This window comes from Schistocerca piceifrons, chromosome 7 (genome assembly GCF_021461385.2).
Source record: "Schistocerca piceifrons isolate TAMUIC-IGC-003096 chromosome 7, iqSchPice1.1, whole genome shotgun sequence".
Lineage (NCBI taxonomy): Eukaryota > Metazoa > Arthropoda > Insecta > Orthoptera > Acrididae > Schistocerca > Schistocerca piceifrons.
This window is the reverse complement of record NC_060144.1, coordinates 186,159,176-186,177,944: the sequence shown is the minus strand read 5'-3', so window position 1 is coordinate 186,177,944 and position 18,769 is coordinate 186,159,176. Positions and strand designations below refer to the sequence as shown.

General features: G+C 39.5%; 1 protein-coding gene across 2 annotated transcripts in view; it reads left to right on the top strand.

Annotated features, from left to right (window-relative positions):
- LOC124804911 overlaps positions 1-16,901 on the top strand; it is a 90,082-nt gene extending 73,181 nt beyond the window's left edge. The window contains exons 6-8 of one of the 2 annotated variants that reach the window (XR_007017380.1): positions 12,457-12,582; positions 16,477-16,727; positions 16,832-16,892. Coding sequence is in view for 1 of the 2 variants with exons in the window: in XM_047265290.1 (XP_047121246.1) it covers positions 12,457-12,582; positions 16,477-16,664 (314 nt within the window). In the remaining variant the exon portion in view is untranslated. Of the gene's footprint in view, positions 1-12,456; positions 12,583-16,476 lie in introns of both variants that reach the window. The other variant, XM_047265290.1, reaches the window with a different exon arrangement.
- The last annotated feature ends 1,868 nt before the right edge of the window (positions 16,902-18,769 follow it).

Genomic DNA, 18,769 nt, shown 5'->3' with positions numbered 1-18,769 from the left:
TTGCTGTGACTAAAATTACCATGCAGACACTCATATTTGACTGTTCTTATTACTCTGCAAATAACGATTGCTAAGTCAGAACTGTAGTCTTATGAATGGAACTCGTGAAACTGTGTTCTGTAGCGTAATTACCAGAACTGCTGCACTGTAGGAACTGGGCAGTCTGAAGGAACTGAGTGAGTGGTTCAGGTACAGCAATCTCCCAGGTGGCTGACAACATTATGGACATATGATTATCAAGTGCTGATGGATGTGGCATGGAAGTAGAGTTTATCTGTAATTACACCAAGCAGGTAGTCTTGTCCACCATTGCCTTTGTGCTGGCACACGAGTCTATAGCCAGGAAGCTGCAAATATTATTGAATATTTGATGGTGCTTGTTTGAAAGATGTATGTTAACATTTGCAATAACATTTGGACATTTACTTTTTAAACATTGCAGTGCTGATTGAGCTGCTCTATGACTACGCGTGGTAGTCATGTCTTTTTCCCATACTTGTATATTGCAATGATTACCAAATCATTCAATTAATAAAAAAATAAAATAACAAATTGTTTTCGCTGTTGGCAAAATACAGCTTATGGATATACAAGTGGCTTTAAAATTGTCATTAATGTACAGTGTAGTGTGCTGTGTAGTTTCTCAGCTGGAGATTGTGCATCATGTTGAGTAACACTTTATTAAGAGAGGAAGATCAATAAAGCATTCTCTTTATTGTACTGTTGAAATTTCCCTAATTATTAAATTTATTTTTGTTTACAACTATGGATGTAGCCTGTTTTGTAAATTCTTTGTACGTGTCGTCTGTGGAAAATTGTCCATTTACTGGAATCTCCTGATTGCTGTGACTCAACAGTGAACATTGAAAGTCTCTAACCAGCAATTGAAATTGACTACCCTGTGTCATTGTGAGTGGCACTTTTGTTAACACGAACAGTAGCACGAAAATGATTTCTTATTCACATAACAGATGGATTATTTCCAACTTGCTCCTCAACATCCACATATATGTCAATATTCTGCAAGCCACTGTGAAGGGCATGGCAGAGTGTATGTCCCTGTGAACCAGTTATTAGGACTTTTCCCCCCATTTCATTCACATATTGAGCACAGGAAAAATGACTGTTTAAAATCCTCTGTGCATGCTTAATCTAATCTTATCCTCGCAATCCCTATGGGGTTAATATGTAGGTGCTTGTAGTATATTCATAGTCATCATTTAAAGCTGGCTCTTGAAACTTTACGAGTATACTTTCTCTAGATAGTTTCCATCTATGTTCGTGTTGGCCAGTTCAGTTCTTTCAACATCTCAGTAATATTCTCCTGTGGATGAAGCAAACCTGTGACCATTTGTGCTGCCCTTCTCGGTATACGTTCAATATCCCCTGCCAGTTCTATTTGGTATTGGTCCCACATACCTGAGCAGTGTTCTAGGATGGGTTGTTCAAGTAATTTGTAAGCAATTTCCTTTGTGGACTAATTGTATTTCCCTAGTATTCCACCAGTAAACCAGAGTCCGTTACATGCTGTACTCATGACTGTGCCTATGTGATCATTTCATGCCCCTAATGAGTGTTACTCCAAAGTATTTGTATAAGTTTACAGATTCCAGCTGTGACTCACTAATATTATATTCATAGAATACTGTGCTTTTTGGTTTGTAAAGTTCACAATTTTACATTTTTGAACATTTAAAGCAAGCTGCCAGTCATTGCACCACTTTGAAATCTTATCAAAATCTGACTGAATATTTTTACAACTTCATTCAGACAGTATTTCATTGTAGATAATTGCATAATCTGTGGAAAGTCTGAGATTACTGTTAGTATTGTCTGCAAGAATGTTAATATAAAACATGAGCAGCAAGAGACCCAACATACTTCCTTGGGGTACTTCTACATCCATCGATAACCACCATCCAAGGTAACATGCTGCATCCTCCCTACCAAGAAATCCTCAGTTCAGTCACATATTTCTACTGATACCCTGTATGATTGTACTTTTTATAATAAGTGTAGGTGTGGTTCTGAGTCAAATGCTTTTTGGAAATCAAGAAATATTGACCTACTTGACTGCCTTGGTCCATGGCTTTCAGGATGTCGTGAGAAAGTGCAAGTTAAGTTTCACATGATCTGTGTTTTCAAAATTCATGGTGTTTGGCACGGAGGAGGTCATTATGTTTGAGTTCAGACTATCTTCTAAGATTCTATAACAAATGGATGTAAAGGTCAGTAGTTTTGTGGATCACTTTTGCTACCTTTCTTATAGACAGGTGTGACCTGTGCTTTCCTCCAACTGTGGGGCACAGTTTTTGCTCAATGGATCTACAATGGATCATAATTGACAGAGGGACTAACTCAGCTGTGAATTGGGTATAATATCTGATAGGGATTCCATCGTGCCCTGGGGCTTTGTTCAGTTTTAATAGTTTCAGTTGTTTCTCAACGCTACTGACACTAATATTTATTCGCTCATCTTTTAAGTGGAACAATAATTAAGTTGGGGCAACGCTCATGGGTTTCCCTTTGTAAAGGAACATTTTAAAACAGAGTTAAGCAGTTGTGTTATTGCTTTGCTTCTATCAACTTCAATTCCAATCTCACCCAGGAGTGACTGTACTCTAAGTTTGGTGCCACTAACAGCCTTTACATATGACTGGAATTATGTTTGGTTTTGTGAAATATCATTTGACAATGTTCTGCAGTTATGGTAGTCACTGAAGAGGTCAAACATTTCTCTCATGACTGCCAAGCATGTTTAGTTCTGCATCTCTCTCTCTCTCTCTCTCTCTCTCTCTCTCTCTCTCTCTCTCTCTCTAGCCCTATGCTATGTTTTATACCTATTATGGTGTATCCCCTCTTTCCTCACATGGTTCTTTACACTGACTCCATACCATAGAGGGTCTCTCCCATTATGAACTGTCCTAGTAGATACATATCTGTCCAGTGTATGGTCAGTTGTCCTTTTGAACTTGTCATAATTCCTCTTCAAGCTTCTGTCCTGAGCTAAAAGTTTCAAGTTCCTCATTGAGGTGTGGTACTATTGTTTCTCTGTCTAGTTTGCTGAACATACAAATTTTCTGCTGGTTTTAGTTGCTCTTTCTGTTGTGGTAATCATTTTTGCTATAGTTGCCTCTTGGTCACTGATCCCTATTTCGATGTGGACTTCCTCAAAGAGATCAAGTATGTTTGTTGCCATTAGATGTAATGTATTTCCATCATGAGTGGGATTCTGAACTATCTTTTCTCAGTAGTTTCGTCTGCAGCTCGTGGTCGTGCAGTAGCGTTCTCGTTTCCCGCACCCGGGTTCGATTCCCGGCGGGGTCAGAGATTTTCTCTGCCTCGTGATGACTGGGTGTTGTGTGCTGTCCTTAGGTTAGTTAGGTTTAAGTAGTTATAAGTTCTAGGGGACTGGTGACCATAGCTGTTAAGTCCCATAGTGCTCAGAGCCAACCTCAGTAGTTTACCAAGAAGGCATTTAGTAAAGCTTCACAGGGTGCCTAGTCATGCCCCCACTAACAAAACTATAACTATCCCAATTGATTGTTGGATTTTTAAAGGCTGCTCAATGATTACAGTATCATTAGTGAACTTATCTACAAATGAACTGGTGTTTTCTCTAAAGTTTTTGGTTACATCATAAGGAGATGTGGTGGTTGATAGAAGGACTCTATTATAATTTTTTGCACACCCTTCATACTTTATTTTTTTATTTTATTTACATGTCAAGTTCCGTAGAACGAAATTGAGGAGCAAATCTCCAAGGTCATGGAATGTGTCAGTACATGAAATTACAACGTAAAAGTAATAACAGATAAAAATAAAATGTTTATAAACCTGAAAAAAGTCAAGCCATAAGTTTAAGTAGACACAATCAACAATTCAACAAGAATGAGCTTAATTTTTCAAAGAACTCCTTGGCAGAATAGTGACCCATGAGGAAACTTTTCAGTTTTGATTTGAAAGTGCTTGGATTACTGCTAAGATTTTTGTATTCTAGTGGTAGCTTATTGGAAAATGGCTACAGCAGTATACTGCACACCTTTCTGCACAAGAGTTAAGGAAGTCCAATCCAAATGCAGGTTTGATTTCTTCTGAGTATTAACTGAGTGCAAGTTGCTTACTCTTGGGAATAAGCCGATATTGTTAACAAGAAATGACAGTAAGGAATGTATGTATTGAAAGACCAATGTCAAAATACCTATACTCGTGAACAGGGGTCGACAAGATGTTCGTGAACTTACACCGCTTATTGCCCAAACCGCCCATTTCTGAGCCAAAAATACCCTTTTAGAATGGAAATAGTTACTCCAAAATATAATACCATATGACATAAGCAAATGAAAATGAGCAAAGTTGACTAATTTTCATGTCAAACGATCACTCACTTCAGGTACTTTTCGAACAAGATCCTGAACTTGAGCTTTCCACGACAGTTTACTATCAATCTGAACGCCTAGAAATTTCACTAATCATATGCCCATTCTGTGAAACTGAAACAACAGGTTTTGTTGAACTGTACATTAGAAACTGTAAAAACTGTTAGTTTGTTTTCTACAAACCATGAACTTAAATCATGTAGTGCACTATTTGAAACCGAGCCAATGTTGCACACAACATCCTTTACTACTAAGCTAGTGTCATCATCAAACATAAATATTTAGAGTTACCCATAATACTAGAGTGCATATCATTTATATAAATAAGGAACATGAGTTGCCCCAACACTGATCCCTGGGGCACCACCCACTCGATAGTACCCCATTCAGACCCCACATCACAGCCAATCTCAACACTGTGAATAATGACCTTTTGCTGTCTGTTGTTAAAGTAAGAGGTGAACCAATTGTGAGCTACTTCCCGTATTCTGTAATGGTGCAACTTCTGGAGCAATATTTTGTGATCAACACAATCAAACGCCTTAGTTAAATCAAAAAATATGCCTAGCATTCGAAACCTTCTTTTTAACCCATGCAGTACCTCACAGAGAAAAGAGAATATAGTATCTTCAGTTGTTAAACGACTTCTAAAACCAAACTGTACACTTGATAGCAAATCATGTGATATAAAATGATCAATTACCTGTACTTACACAGCCTTTTCAATAACTTTAGAAAACACTGATGGCATAGAAATAAGTCTACATTATCCCTTTCTTCCTTTTTATGAAGTGGCTTTACTATTGAGTACTTTAATGGTTCAGGAAACTGACCATTCCTAAAGGAAAAATTTCAAATATGGCTAAATACAGGGCTGACATGTGCAGCACAGCACTTTAATATCCTGCTAGGCACTGCATCATATCCGTGAGAGTCCTTAGTCTTCAGTGATTTAATTATTGACTCAATCTCACCCTTGTCTGTATCGCAGAGGAGTATTTTAGATGTCAATCTCGGAAAACCATTTGCCGAGAGAGTTGTATGATTCCCTGTAGAAACTAAATTTTTATTTAATTCACTAGCAGTGCTCAGAAAGTTATTGTTAAATACTGTACATATATCTGATTTATCAGTAACAGAAATATTTTTATTACAAACTGACTATATCATTGACCTTGTGCTGCAGACCAGACACTTCCTTCACAACTGAGTCTTGGCCAATCTCTCAATCTTCTGTGTCGGTGGATATGAGGTTTTTGTCCATTGCAACAAATACACCAGTTCCATTTCCCATTTGCCTATTCTTTTTCAAGATAACCTTAAACCTTCCCCAAAAATCTCATTGCTCTCAGTTTCAGCCTTCAACCAGCTTTCTGTACCTAGTATTATGTGAGCTTCACTGCTTTTCATGGGCGCTTCACACTCTGGCACTTTGTTGCAAATGCTCCAGCAGTGTATTTTAATTTCTTTGGATTGTACACTGATACTTCTGGGTTTCCCACAGCTATCATTAGCTGGACTGAATGGAGAGTTGCCTAATGTAAAAAAAAAATCTTGTGCGCATCCCACTTGGTTAGCTGCCTCCGATGTGTAATGCACCCCTGATCTATTTAATTGGGGGCACCACAATTCTCAACCCTATGTCTTAAGTCTAGGAAGTCACAGCCTAGCTTGTCACAGAACCGTCAAAGTCTCTGGTTCAGGCCTCCAATCTGACTATGAACCAGGGGGCCCACAATCTATTCTGGGGATAATGCTGCAGTTGCGAGCTTAATTGAAGCACCATGAGCAAGACTGGTGTTCTTATCTCTCTCTGCAAGTCACTGGAATGATCAAAGTGTGACCGTGGAGCCCAGCCAATTAACAGTTTAGAATAGTAACTGTCCTTATCACAGATAAGGTAATGAGAACCCTAATTGTTGTTTCTGACCATAGTCTCAGATTTGAAGAACACACTGTAATGCCCTGTGAGTTTAATATGCAAGGCCGAAGTATATAGAAAAGGTTGGAAAGAACAAGGTGGCCTCACAAGGAACTCCCGACATACATTCTATACCTGGCTGGGCTACAAGTTGTCAAGAGGAAATGGCCACACCTGCATTGCTGCTGTGTCAGTGACAGTGAATAACTCTCAGTACAGTTAGTGAAAATTAATATTCTGTACAACAGTGATTAATGGACCAAGGAATTCATGGCTTTCCAACCTTGCCAACACTTGCTTACCATTTTTATGTAAAACAGACAAAGATGGACACCCTGTTATTCTAATGGTCCATCCACTAAGTCCTCTACAGGGTAACTCATGTCTGCCATGAACTGATCTGGAAGAGAAGAAGAAACTGAGTGAGGATGAGATGAGAACTGCTCCCAGTTTTATTAGCTTGGTTTGAGAAAAACTGTGAGACAGTCTAAGTCTTCATGTTACCAACTTTCTAGTGACCTTGGCGACAGCACCTGTACCCACCATTTAAGCTCATACCTGGCCATTGTCAAGGCATTCAGTTGACACTCACTGTGCATGCTGGTGAGGAGTTTTTAACAGATGAGCCACTTTCAAACTGGGCATTGGTCACTTCTCATTAGCCATCATCTTGTCGGTTGTAATTAAATTAACATCTAAAGCTGCCAACATGAAACTTCGATTATATTGACTCAAGTACTGGAGAAGTTATTCATAGTTCTTTGGTATTTTTGCCAGATACAATATCCAGTGAAGAGCTCTGAGTCCTATGCATGTACAGATAAAGCCAAGAAAATAAAAATAGGTTGGACACGGGCTGTGCAAAAATCAGATGGCAGTAGGGAAATAAGCTGTGAATTGGAATCCCGAGGCCATTGCAGAAGAGGAAGACCAAGGGTAATGTGGAAGAGGACACTGTAGAGAGAAGCAACAGGTGTGGGAAGGACACGGGGAGAACTGAAGGGAATTTAACAAAACTGATTCCACTGACAATGCTTCATCAAAGCCCTGTGTGTCCAGTGATTGGAATGAAAGGACTTGTAAGTTAAGTAAGTCCATGTTAATCAAACTGATACTTTGGGAGCAGTTGACTCGTGTACCAGAGGAAGTTATTGATAGCTCTTCTTTATTTCCAATCCAATGAAACATAAAATGCAATCAAAAAGTTCTTTTTTAAAAATCTGAACTAATTATTATATCAAAAATTAAATTACAGGACTATATTGCTTTAATTATTATTGATGTGATAGTTTACGGGAAGCTGTTGATATTTAAAGTGCTACAATTGGTTGTGGCTAAGTTGGTAGACCCCATGGCTGCTTTCAGAGGTGGCTGTGCCTTTGATGGGATGGGAAATACCTGTGACAGGAGTGGAGTAGGGCGTAATGGGATGACGTGTGGGGAAGGCCTTGGATCTAGGTCTTTTTCAGGGATCTGAGGAATGGGGCAAGATATTGGAAGCAGGGTTGAAATAGGGATGGGAAAGCAGTAGTTTGGGTGGACAGTGGAAATCCACTTATCCACTTGATGAGGGATGGGGAGGATATTTGTCATCTCAGAGCACGATGAGAGAAGGTTGAAACCCTGGCAGAGAATGTGATTCAGCTGCTCCAGTCCTGGGTGGTACTTAGTCACGGGGGGGGGGGAGGGGGGGGGCACTCTTTTTGTGGCCAGTCATTGCGTATGTGAGGGATGGTAGGTGGCTGGGGAAACAAGGCATGGGAGATCTATTAATCAACAATATATGGAGGATAAGTTTGCTGTGTGAAGGTCTCTGCTAAAACCTTGGTATATTTGCTTGTGTAACAACCATGTTCCATGGGTGACCAGATTGTATGGAAGGGACTTCTTGGTGTTGAATCGACAGTAGCTGTTGAAATGGAGGTATTGTTGGTGGTTGGTAGATTTGATGTGGACGGAGGTACTCATGGAGCCATGTTTGAGGCAGATGTCAAAATCCAGGAAAGTGATTTGGTGGGATGAGGAGGACCAGGTGAAGCGAATGGGGAGGAGGTGTTGAGGTTATGGAGCAATGTGGATAGAATGTCCTCAGTCCAGTCAGGAAGATGTCATCAGTGAATATGAATAAGATGAGGGTTTCGGGATCCTGGGTAGTTAGTGAGGATACATTCAGACAGCACACTGTAGCAGGTCGGGGTAGAATGACTAGAACAGAGGGGTGAAAAAGCTGTTTTTCAAGTGGTGATGATGGTAATGGCTCTACCACTGGGGTATTGTGGGTTCAGTGTACTGGCAAGGCGTATGGGAGGACAATACAAGGAGAAAGTGTCTCCAGCAAGAAGGCAGATGGCTCCAGGAAGCTACAGAAGGTACAGGTGTGCGCCTCTGTCCAGTGACATTGCCCAGTGTTGACCCACACCTTCCATGTTTCATCTGCATGATCCTTACTGTCCACAGTGGCAAGAAGTGGTGTCACAAGGATGGCAGTAACTGCTGCCCTAGTAGTGCCAACATCTTGCATGACTGTGCTGCATCACACACGGGGCAGCTTTACGCCTTTGTTATGCTGCTGACAGAGCAGTTACGTCCTGCCCAGCTGTAGTGAGTGGCAGGCAGCTTAGCGGCTAGAAGAGCATTGGTTCCACACTCATCCCATCCTGCACTGGCCTTATGCAGGAAGAACATTGATGGCTTTACAGCGGTATCCAATACACAGCAGACACCAATTTGAAGCCCAGCTATGTCAACATCCCGGCTTTTATACAAAACAAGGCAGGTCGTCTTGCAGTTGAGACAACATATGTGGTCCGCCAAGCACCATCAAAATGTCTCAAAATGTTGGTTATTGCCCCTGCATCAGGGTTATGGTTGTGGAGCTGCTGGCATGGCGTAAGTGCTGAGCTTGCAGGTGTCGGCAAGCGTGTAGTGTTCAGCATTGGGTCCCAGCTTTTGCGCGTACCACTGCAACATGAATGGGTTGGCATGGGATGGTGCCATGAATGTGTGTGTAAGTGTGTTTCTTCTAAATCTGATGAAATTCTTAGTCTGACAGCTTAGTCTACTTTTCAACGTACTTTTAAATGTGCCTGTTGCCTCTCAATGCCTCCTCTAGGTGGTGAGCAGCAATTTGGCCTAATTCATATTGTTGTTCTCCAGTCCGAATTTTCCTCTGTTCGGTTTTTCCGTATTCTTTAGTTGCGACATGTTGAATTGAATTATTGATCCTCCTATAAATGACACTTAATGTAGGCTGTTTGTGGAATATTTCTCTACTTTATGCATGTCATGTTTTCTCAAAAAAAAAAAAAAGGTTCAAATGGCTCTCAGCACTATGGGACTTAACATCTGTGGTCATCAGTCCCCTAGAACTTAGAACTACTTAAACCTAACTAACCTAAGGACATCACACACATCCATGCTCGAGGCAGGATTCGAACCTGCGACCGTAGCGGTCAAGCGGTTCCAGACTGAAGTGCCTAGAACCGCACGGCCACACCGGCCGGCTCATGTTTTCTCAGAATAATCAGAGATTCAGGTGGGTAATTTTCCAGCTCACAGAACAAAGAATGTTTCTAATAGTTTCATAATATTGCAGAAGTATTTCAGATAGTGATTTCATTATATCCTTTTGACAGGGCAGTGTGGAGAGATCTGCCTGTTCAGCGATCTTCTGATTACAAATATTGAATTAGTAAATTAACCTGTGCAACTCAGTCTTCCTTCAGAAATGATTTTTCACTTTTGAAGTTTTGCTGTGCCAAATTATGTATGAGAACGGATGCTGTGTGATATCAGATACCCATCCTGTGACTTTTATCACAGTATGTCGTGTAGTATTCTGATGGAAAAGTGGAGATGACAATGATAAACATGCCTTATTCAAGATGTCTTAGCAAAAGTGAAGAAGCGAGTGATGTATATCCTCATACTTTTATTTTTATTTGTTAATGATTGAAACCTGGTAATTAAGGAAGGCAGGATTGGGTTACGATTGTGGACGGGGCCCGAATCAATTACTATTGGGTTGCTATGCACTCATTTATTTTAATAAAAAAATTTTGAAAACAAGCCAATGAGGTTGCAATCAGAATTTTAAGGTACATAACCACAATCACAGGTGAAGGTCTTTAATGCGAAAAATTGCAATTATTTAAAATTAAACAGATACATATCATACAGACAGCCAATAATTTTGAAGACAAGCCAATGTGGTCACAGTCAGAATTTTAAGGCAAGTAACCACAATCACGGCTAAAGGCCTATAATGCCCAAAACGGCAATTATTAAAAAATTTAGCAAACATACATAAAATACAGACAGCAAATAATTTTTGAAAACAACTCAATGAGGTCGCAATCAGAATTTTAAGGCAAGTAACCACAATCATGGCAGAAGGCCTTTAATGCGAAAAATGGCAATTATTTAAAATTTAACAAATACATAAAATACAGACAGCCAATAATTTTGAAGACAGGACAATGTAGTCGCAATCAGAATTTTAAGGCAAATAACCACTATCAAAGCTGAAGGTCTTTAATGCCCAAAATGGTAATTATTAAAAAAATTTAACAAACATACATAAAATACAGACAGCAAATAATATTTGAAAACAAGCCAATGTGGTCGCAAACAGAAATTTAAAGCAGTAACCGCAATCATGGCTGAAGGCCTTTAACTCAATAATGGCAGTTATAAAAATTTAACAAATATACTGCCAAACGGTGAATGGCATAGCAAAAGTTAATTTAAAAAAAACAAACAACAGGTGATACAAATGATGGTAACTTAATAATACAATAATAAAATAAAACACAAGGGCCAGTGACAGACGGTGCTCCAGGAATCGACCTCTGAGTAGGTCACACCAAAAACACTTTCACGAGTGAAAAGAAAGGCAGCTAAGAGGTGCATTCAGATCACAAGATGGTAACTGGGACTAGTGGCAGTCTAACGAGTGACTAATGATAATCTTGATGAGGCTACCTGACATCCAACAAAACAAATGCAAGGTGTAAAATTATGCCAAAGCCGGAACCGGCGGTCTGGGCTCTGCCCGCAGAATACTGTGCTTAGAGCACCCAGAACAAGAAGGAATGACTACCACTGAGGTAGAAGAACCCCATCCAAACTACAATCAAGAAGCTGTCAAACTTCCACGCCTCACCGGACAGTGGTGGCAAGGTGAGGAAATGTACACTGCCATTACATACACTAACCCCCAGGGCAGGTAACTGGGGCGTTAGCGGCCACAAGATAGAAAAATACCGTTGTTTGATCTTAACAATGTAAGAAGCTGAAAATCGTAAATAGTAATTAGAAGTTCAGGAAGGCTAATCAGATCCGCCTTCCCCAGTTACTCCACTCGCAGCAGTGCGAACCCAAGTCACTGGAGAATTGCGAGATTTCACAATGGTGGAGGTTTCTCTATGCGAATTGCAATGGACTTAACTTAAACATGCAGGGTCCGGTTTCAACGAGGTCGTGCACCCTCATGACCACTGCCCTTCAATCCGGCTGTCCATACACGCTGCCAGCGGGCCTGGCGTGTTGTCGCTCTGCATGGACATGGACCTCGCTGCTCCTGCGTCCCCAACCGAACTCCACACTCACACCACACGGAAGAAGGACAAGGTTGTCCCAAAGATAGGGCAGCAGAACTACATATTGATAAGTGCCACTGCTGCCACTAGCAGACAGGCAGTGCTTACGAAACCGAGTGGCACCAGTGAACATGAGAAGAAGACAAATAACGCAACCATGCCAACTTATCGATACGGTCTGGCAGAAACCTACATACGGCACCAACGCGAGCCTCAGCACGGCTAAATGATCAGTAACACCAACAACATATAGCCTCATAATTTGGGAAAAAAAAAATCAAAATATGAGATTGTCAAAAGTCACTTTCTTCTGTAAGGGTCAATTTTCCAAACAATTTACTAATTTTCAAGAACAGCATAGATAAAAAACTACAAAATCTAATTTATTTACAATATTTTATGCATGCTAATCACAGATACTGATTTTTAAACACTCATAGTTGTTTGTCAGAATGTTAGCAGTACATCATTTTAGTACCACTTTCTGTCATGTTATTGTAAACAAAAATGTCACAGTATCCTTTGAATATTCACATTTGCTTGTTCTGTCTTTCAGGTGGACACACAGTATGTGTTGCTGTAGACAACAAGGCTGTCCAGTATAATACAATGCAAGATCTGCGTTCTTATCCTGTGACAATATTACTGTATGGAAACATACTTTTCCTTGGAATGGAATCAGGTAACATAAACAACACGCACTTTATGTAATAATTGCTTCAGTACTTTTTATTTATTTTTAATGCTTGGAAAGCTAATCATGGCAGATTTGGTAGCAGAATATGTTGTACTGAAAGCCAACTTGTTAATTTCTTCAGTTAGATGTTGAAGTTTATCTGCGTTAAAGGCAAGCAGTACAGTACCTTCAGCAAAAGAAAGGTAGTTCAGATATATTCCATTAACAAGTAGTCCATCTTCTTTCCTCTGGGTTTAGAGTCTGAAATTTTCCACTATTGCTCTGGATAGTAGTTTTTGTGGCATGGAATCTTCATTCAAAGTTTCCTCTTTCAGTTTTGAATTATCTGCTATCATGATGAAGACTGATAAAAACCTTAACATTATTGTATATATTCTTCAGTGTACTGACATAAGTTAGAAAAAAGTGCCTTGTTTCTCAAGGGCTGTTACAACAGAATTTGTTATAATTGAGTCAAAAACTGTCTTAAAATCTTGAATTCATACAAAATGGATATTCACATTCATTGTTCTGTTCCATAATTCCATTCACAACTTGAAAATTGTCCATTGTGCTGCATGACTTCAAAAACAAGCTTGTTCCTTTGCATGACTGTGATCTGATGCTTTCCCTGTTCTGTTAGTGATCATTTTAGTGAATATGTTGTGCAATACTGGGAGGAGACATAAGTCTGTAATGTTTTATTTCTTCTCTTTCTCCTTTAGTGTGAAACAGAATAATTGCAACATTGTTCCAATTTTGGAGAATTGCCTTCCGCTGCTGACATTCTGTAAATAATTTTGAAGGATCCTTTTGTATTATTTTTCTTCCAACTTGAACCATTTCTCTTGAGGCACTAGCCTTACTTCTTACTTGAATGACTGGTGTTACTTTCAGAGTATCATTAGCTTCATTAATAACTATCAGTGTTTGGAATCTCTTGATGTCTCATTGTTGTGTCAGGTGTGAGCTCAGTTCTGGAGCCACTCAGTATCACAGACATTGTAACTGAGTGTGTGGTATTCTTTTGGTACATGGCCAGAGTTGATTTCTATGGTGATAGATCTGATTTGGTCCTGCCACAACATCAGACATTTGATGCCCTCTGTGGCCATAACCATGTCCGGTGTCCACCCTGGCTTCAGCTGGACATTCAAGCCCAAACTAGATTGTCTCAGCAGTAATAAAGATATGTTAGGTGAACCTAGGCTTTCAATGCCGGACACAACAAGTCAAATAACGTTTGTGGTCACCACCCATGTAATAATCTGGTGGAGGTCAATGACTGCTCCGATCAGAGTGCACCAATGCTATACCAGGAAATGAGTAAGGATGTAGTCAGAGAGAGTTGTTAACACAAACTTCTGCATCTGAGAGAAAAAAAAAAAATCCAACACTATTGCATATATCATTGTATTGGTACAAGTGACAGGAATATAACTAGTATATCTCGTAAGTGCTGTTAATTTGACATGACCGATCCATTTTGGAATATATGTAAATTATTATAGTAAAGTTTTAAGTAACGAAACTTCCTGGCAGATTAAAACTGTGTGCCGGACCGAGACTCGAACTCGGGTCCTTTGCCTTTAGCAGGCAAGTGCTCTACCAACTGAGCTACCCAAGCACGACTCACGCCCTGTCCTCACAGCTTTACTTCTGCCAGTACCTCGTCTCCTACTTTCCAAACTTCTGTAAAGTTTGGGTAGCTCAGTTGGTAGAGCAGTTGCCCGCGAAAGGCAAAGGTCCCGAGTTCGAGTCCCGGTCTGGCACACAGTTTTAATCTTCCAGGAAGTTTCATATTAGTGCACACTCTGCTGCAGAGGGAAAATCTCATTCTGGAAACATCCCTCAGGCTGTGGCTAAGCCATGTCTCTGCAATATCCTTTCTTTCAGGAGTGCTAGTTCTGCAAGGTTCACAGGAGAGCTTTTGTAAAGTTTGGAAGGTAGGAGACGAGGTACTGGCAGAAGTAAAGCTGTGAGGACACGGCATGAGTCGTGCTTGGGTAGCTCAGTTGGTAGAGAACTTGCCCGCAAAAGGCAAAGGTCCCAAGTTCGAGTCTCAGTCTGGCACACAGTTTTAATCTGCCAGGAAGTTTCATATCAGTGCACACTCCGCTGCAGAGTGAAAATCTCATTCTGGAAAGTTTTAAGTAGTTTTGCAAAGAATAGCTATGAATTGCTTACATCAAAATAACTAATATCTTTCCATCGTAAACTATTGTATAAAAACAATAATACACTCATTCTGTTGATGATAATGTGAGGTGGGGGGGGGGGGGGGGGGGGTTATGGGATGCTACTTTGTTATTGACTTGAAGGCAAGAAAAATATTTACAGGTGAACGTTTATAGGGGTATCAGTACAGTAATCATTGTTGGTGGCATCAGTCATTACATAGCTTCCATACTTTGAGCTAATATGACACAACTGGGCTGGACTGGACTGGACCACATATCTAACAACTAACACTCTCCCAGATTTTGCGAAAGTGTGTCCCACAGGATAATAATATTTATGGTCGTTTGACAGACCTTTGGCTTTTCATTAAATTACAAACGAACTACAGTGGCACTTGCAGCACACGTTGGGTTGTCATTGATCAGCGAGATAAATCCTTTCCTTGTCTTCAGCTGCCATTATACAGATACATTACAGAGTCTATGACAACTTGCCATTCAAGAGTGGTATAAGACTCATATATCTTCTACAGTTTCTTTATTGGTTAATGAAATATAATCAGTTTCACTTTTAATTCTGTTTAATATTTGCCAAGTACTTTTTCCCCTGCCTGGAACATTGTTTTAGAGCAAACATGTTCATGGCAAATTCTACTAATGTATGATCTCTGTGATTCATGGTACAAAGCTTGCAGTGGACAAATTTTCCTTCTGTTTTGCTCTTGCTTTCACATTAAAATCTCCCATTAGCATCCTGTAGTATGATATATCCATTTATCAATTATTATAACTCTTTGTAGAAATCTTCTATATCCCCTTCAAAAGGTGAGCATATTGGTGCACAGACCTTAAATTTGCTTGTTTACATCAAAGCCTAAACCTGACTTTCCTTATTATTCTGTTCTTCTATAGTAAAGCAATTGTCCTCATTTTAATTTTGTTTGGTCTTCATTTTCTGCCATACTTCTGATAATCCTTCTATATACCATTTGATCTACTTTGATTTCTCTTCCAAGTACACTAACCTATCTTCATTTCTATGGTTCTGCAAAGTATTGGTCCTAAACAAAGATTAGTAGATGTATTTAGGGTGTTAGGGTTCTTATAAGTGTTTATTTAGTCAAATCTCATGTTGCAAGGTGTAGACAAATGTTTTGTTGGGTGTTTCACATGGCCTGAAGCAATTGTCTACATTCCATTAGTTCATTATTCTTTCAGCTTGGCAGGAAAACTGACACTTCAAGAATTTGTAAGTGACTGCAGGACTTTCAATAACCCTACCCATGGTTAACCTGTCATGGTTGGAAGATTTTTGTGGATATGTTAGCAGATGTAAACTGTGACAGATTTACACTTACATCAATTTCATGTTACATGTTATTATGCTCTCTTGCATAGTCAGCCATATTTGTGGCACGTTTTGATTTTCTTTGTCACAACTTTTACTGCCACCTCTGGGCAGTTTTTCCAGTCATGCTATTGCAGACATTTCCATATTTCCTTGTGGAGTAGCATTTTCAGACCTTTCTTATACCTTTAAATATGATATATACACAAACTTATGTTTGGATTTTTTTATTTCACTTCCTTTTTATAGTTGTTTTCTTTCAGTAGTTCTATGTCCTGTTGTGGTGTATGTGTTCCTAATACAGAAATATGCTTAATATTTATGTCACCTTGAAAGATATTGTATCATTTCTTTATTTCTTTTTTTTTTCAGGGGATGTAATTCTTTATTTCTTTAAGGATCCAGAAGATCTGTTGAATTTGGATTTAAAAAACCACCACAGACGCTTTTCATTCCAGCATAGTCCTGTTTCAGCTCTTGACATAGTTGAGTACGACACCTGCACTGCAATAGTAGTAGGAACTTTGAAAAATGTTTATTGTGTTAATCTTGTGTATTAAGTATGCACAGTACCTGTAAGCTCAAAGGGACTATCAGTTAAGATGTTCTGTAATTATTTTCTCTGTCTGTGAGAAGATTCAGTGTTCCCTTAAATTTATTAGTCAAGATTATTTATTCCAGAAGAATGTTTTTGTTCTTAATGTTTTTTTACGGAATTTGTGTGTGTGTGTGTGTGTGTGTGTGTGTGTGTGAGAGAGAGAGAGAGAGAGAGAGAGAGAGAGAGAGAGAATTTGTGTGTGTTTTAAAGAAAAGTTGTCCCCTTTTTTTTTTTTAAAAAAAAAAAAAAAAAAAAAAAAAAACAAATAATGTGGTGCTAAGAAAATATGTAAATAGAGAGACCAGCCTAACAGCACAATAAAAGTAAAGCAATATTGTCTGTTTGCTCCTTTCCCCCTGAGTCTATCCTCTCTAATAAATCTGTATCTTTGCATGGGAGAGAGTACCATGCTCAGTATTTTCTTTGTAGCATCTCACCGAAGTTTTTTTTGTTAATAATGCATGTGAGATATCTAGGAACTTTATACAAAATAGCTACTGCTTTTGAAAATTGCTTTATTTTTATTTTTAAAGAATGTGTATGTAACTGATTTATGATGGCTGTGTATGTAAGACAAACACTGACATCTTTAATTCTGTCACTATATTTTTATAACCATCTTCATTGATGCACACACAAACAATGAGTTCAAATTTCGGTGATTTATTATGCATTTGAATTAAATATGCCAATTTCAGCTCACAGAAAACTCTTCGGGAATCACACACATTGCAGAAGTTTGCTAGAGGGGGATGAAATTTCAAAAAAAGGTGGTCAAGTGGAATGACTACTGTCATACTGAGTCAGTATAGAATATCTGTAGACAACAATCAAGAAAAGGAAAAAGCAATTGGAAACTGTATTGAAAGACAATTAGTAGTATGCAGGTTATTAACATAAGCAAGGAAGTTGGAGAAAATGATATGGAAACACTGAACTAATAAATTAAAAAGCATGTTAGTACTCCAAATTACTTGAAATGAAGTTAAATGCTGTATGTGGTTTATCCAGCAGTAATGTATCTCCTTTTTCTCACAGCAACAGAAATTGCTTCATTCAATTTTATAAAGCCTAGTGGTGTCTGCTATCATCCATTCATAAATTACTTGCCAGGCAATATCATTAATAGGCCAATGAAAGAATTGTCTGAAACGATTGATATGGAAATTTTCATCATGCTTATAGTTTCCAGACATCAATAAACAAAAAGCAGCAAAATGACTGTGTAAAGTTAGTTAGTTGTATCACAAGGAAAACTCACATGGGGAAAACTAAAATTATAAGGAGACAGAATGGCAGGCAAAAGCTTACCTTCAGGAGGCTGAATTCCTGTTGGACACCTGTAAATGTACAAAAGCTGTTCCAGCTTTCAGAACTTTTAGTTCCTGCCACAGAGATAGGTAGATATAGATTAGAAATGAGGGGCAGTTCACACAGACCCAAGGTTGAAAGGGATGCACCTATTGTTGGGAGAAGGTGAGACAAAGATCAAGGTCTGTTAGTTACTTACGTTTTCCAAAGATCATATTCACAATAAAAATTATAATGTGTGGAAAAAGATTGCATAAACAATTTAAACAATGTATACATATTTAGTAGTTTGATGTGGGAATGGTCTATAGCCTCCATGTAATTACACTCCTGGAAATGGATAAATGAACACATTGACACCGGTGTGTCAGACCCACCATACTTGCTCCGGACACTGCGAGAGGGCTGTACAAGCAATGATCACACGCACGGCACAGCGGACACACCAGGAACCGCGGTGTTGGCCGTCGAATGGCGCTAGCTGCGCAGCATTTGTGCACCGCCGCCGTCAGTGTCAGCCAGTTTGCCGTGGCATACTGAGCTCCATCGCAGTCTTTAACAACTGGTAGCATGCTGTGACAGTGTGGACGTGAACCGTATGTGCAGTTGACGGACTTTGAGCGAGGGCGTATAGTGGGCATGCAGGAGGGCGGGTGGACGTACCGCCGAATTGCTCAACACGTGGGGCGTGAGGTCTCCACAGTACATCGATGTTGTCGCCAGTGGTCGGCGGAAGGTGCACGTGCCCGTCGACCT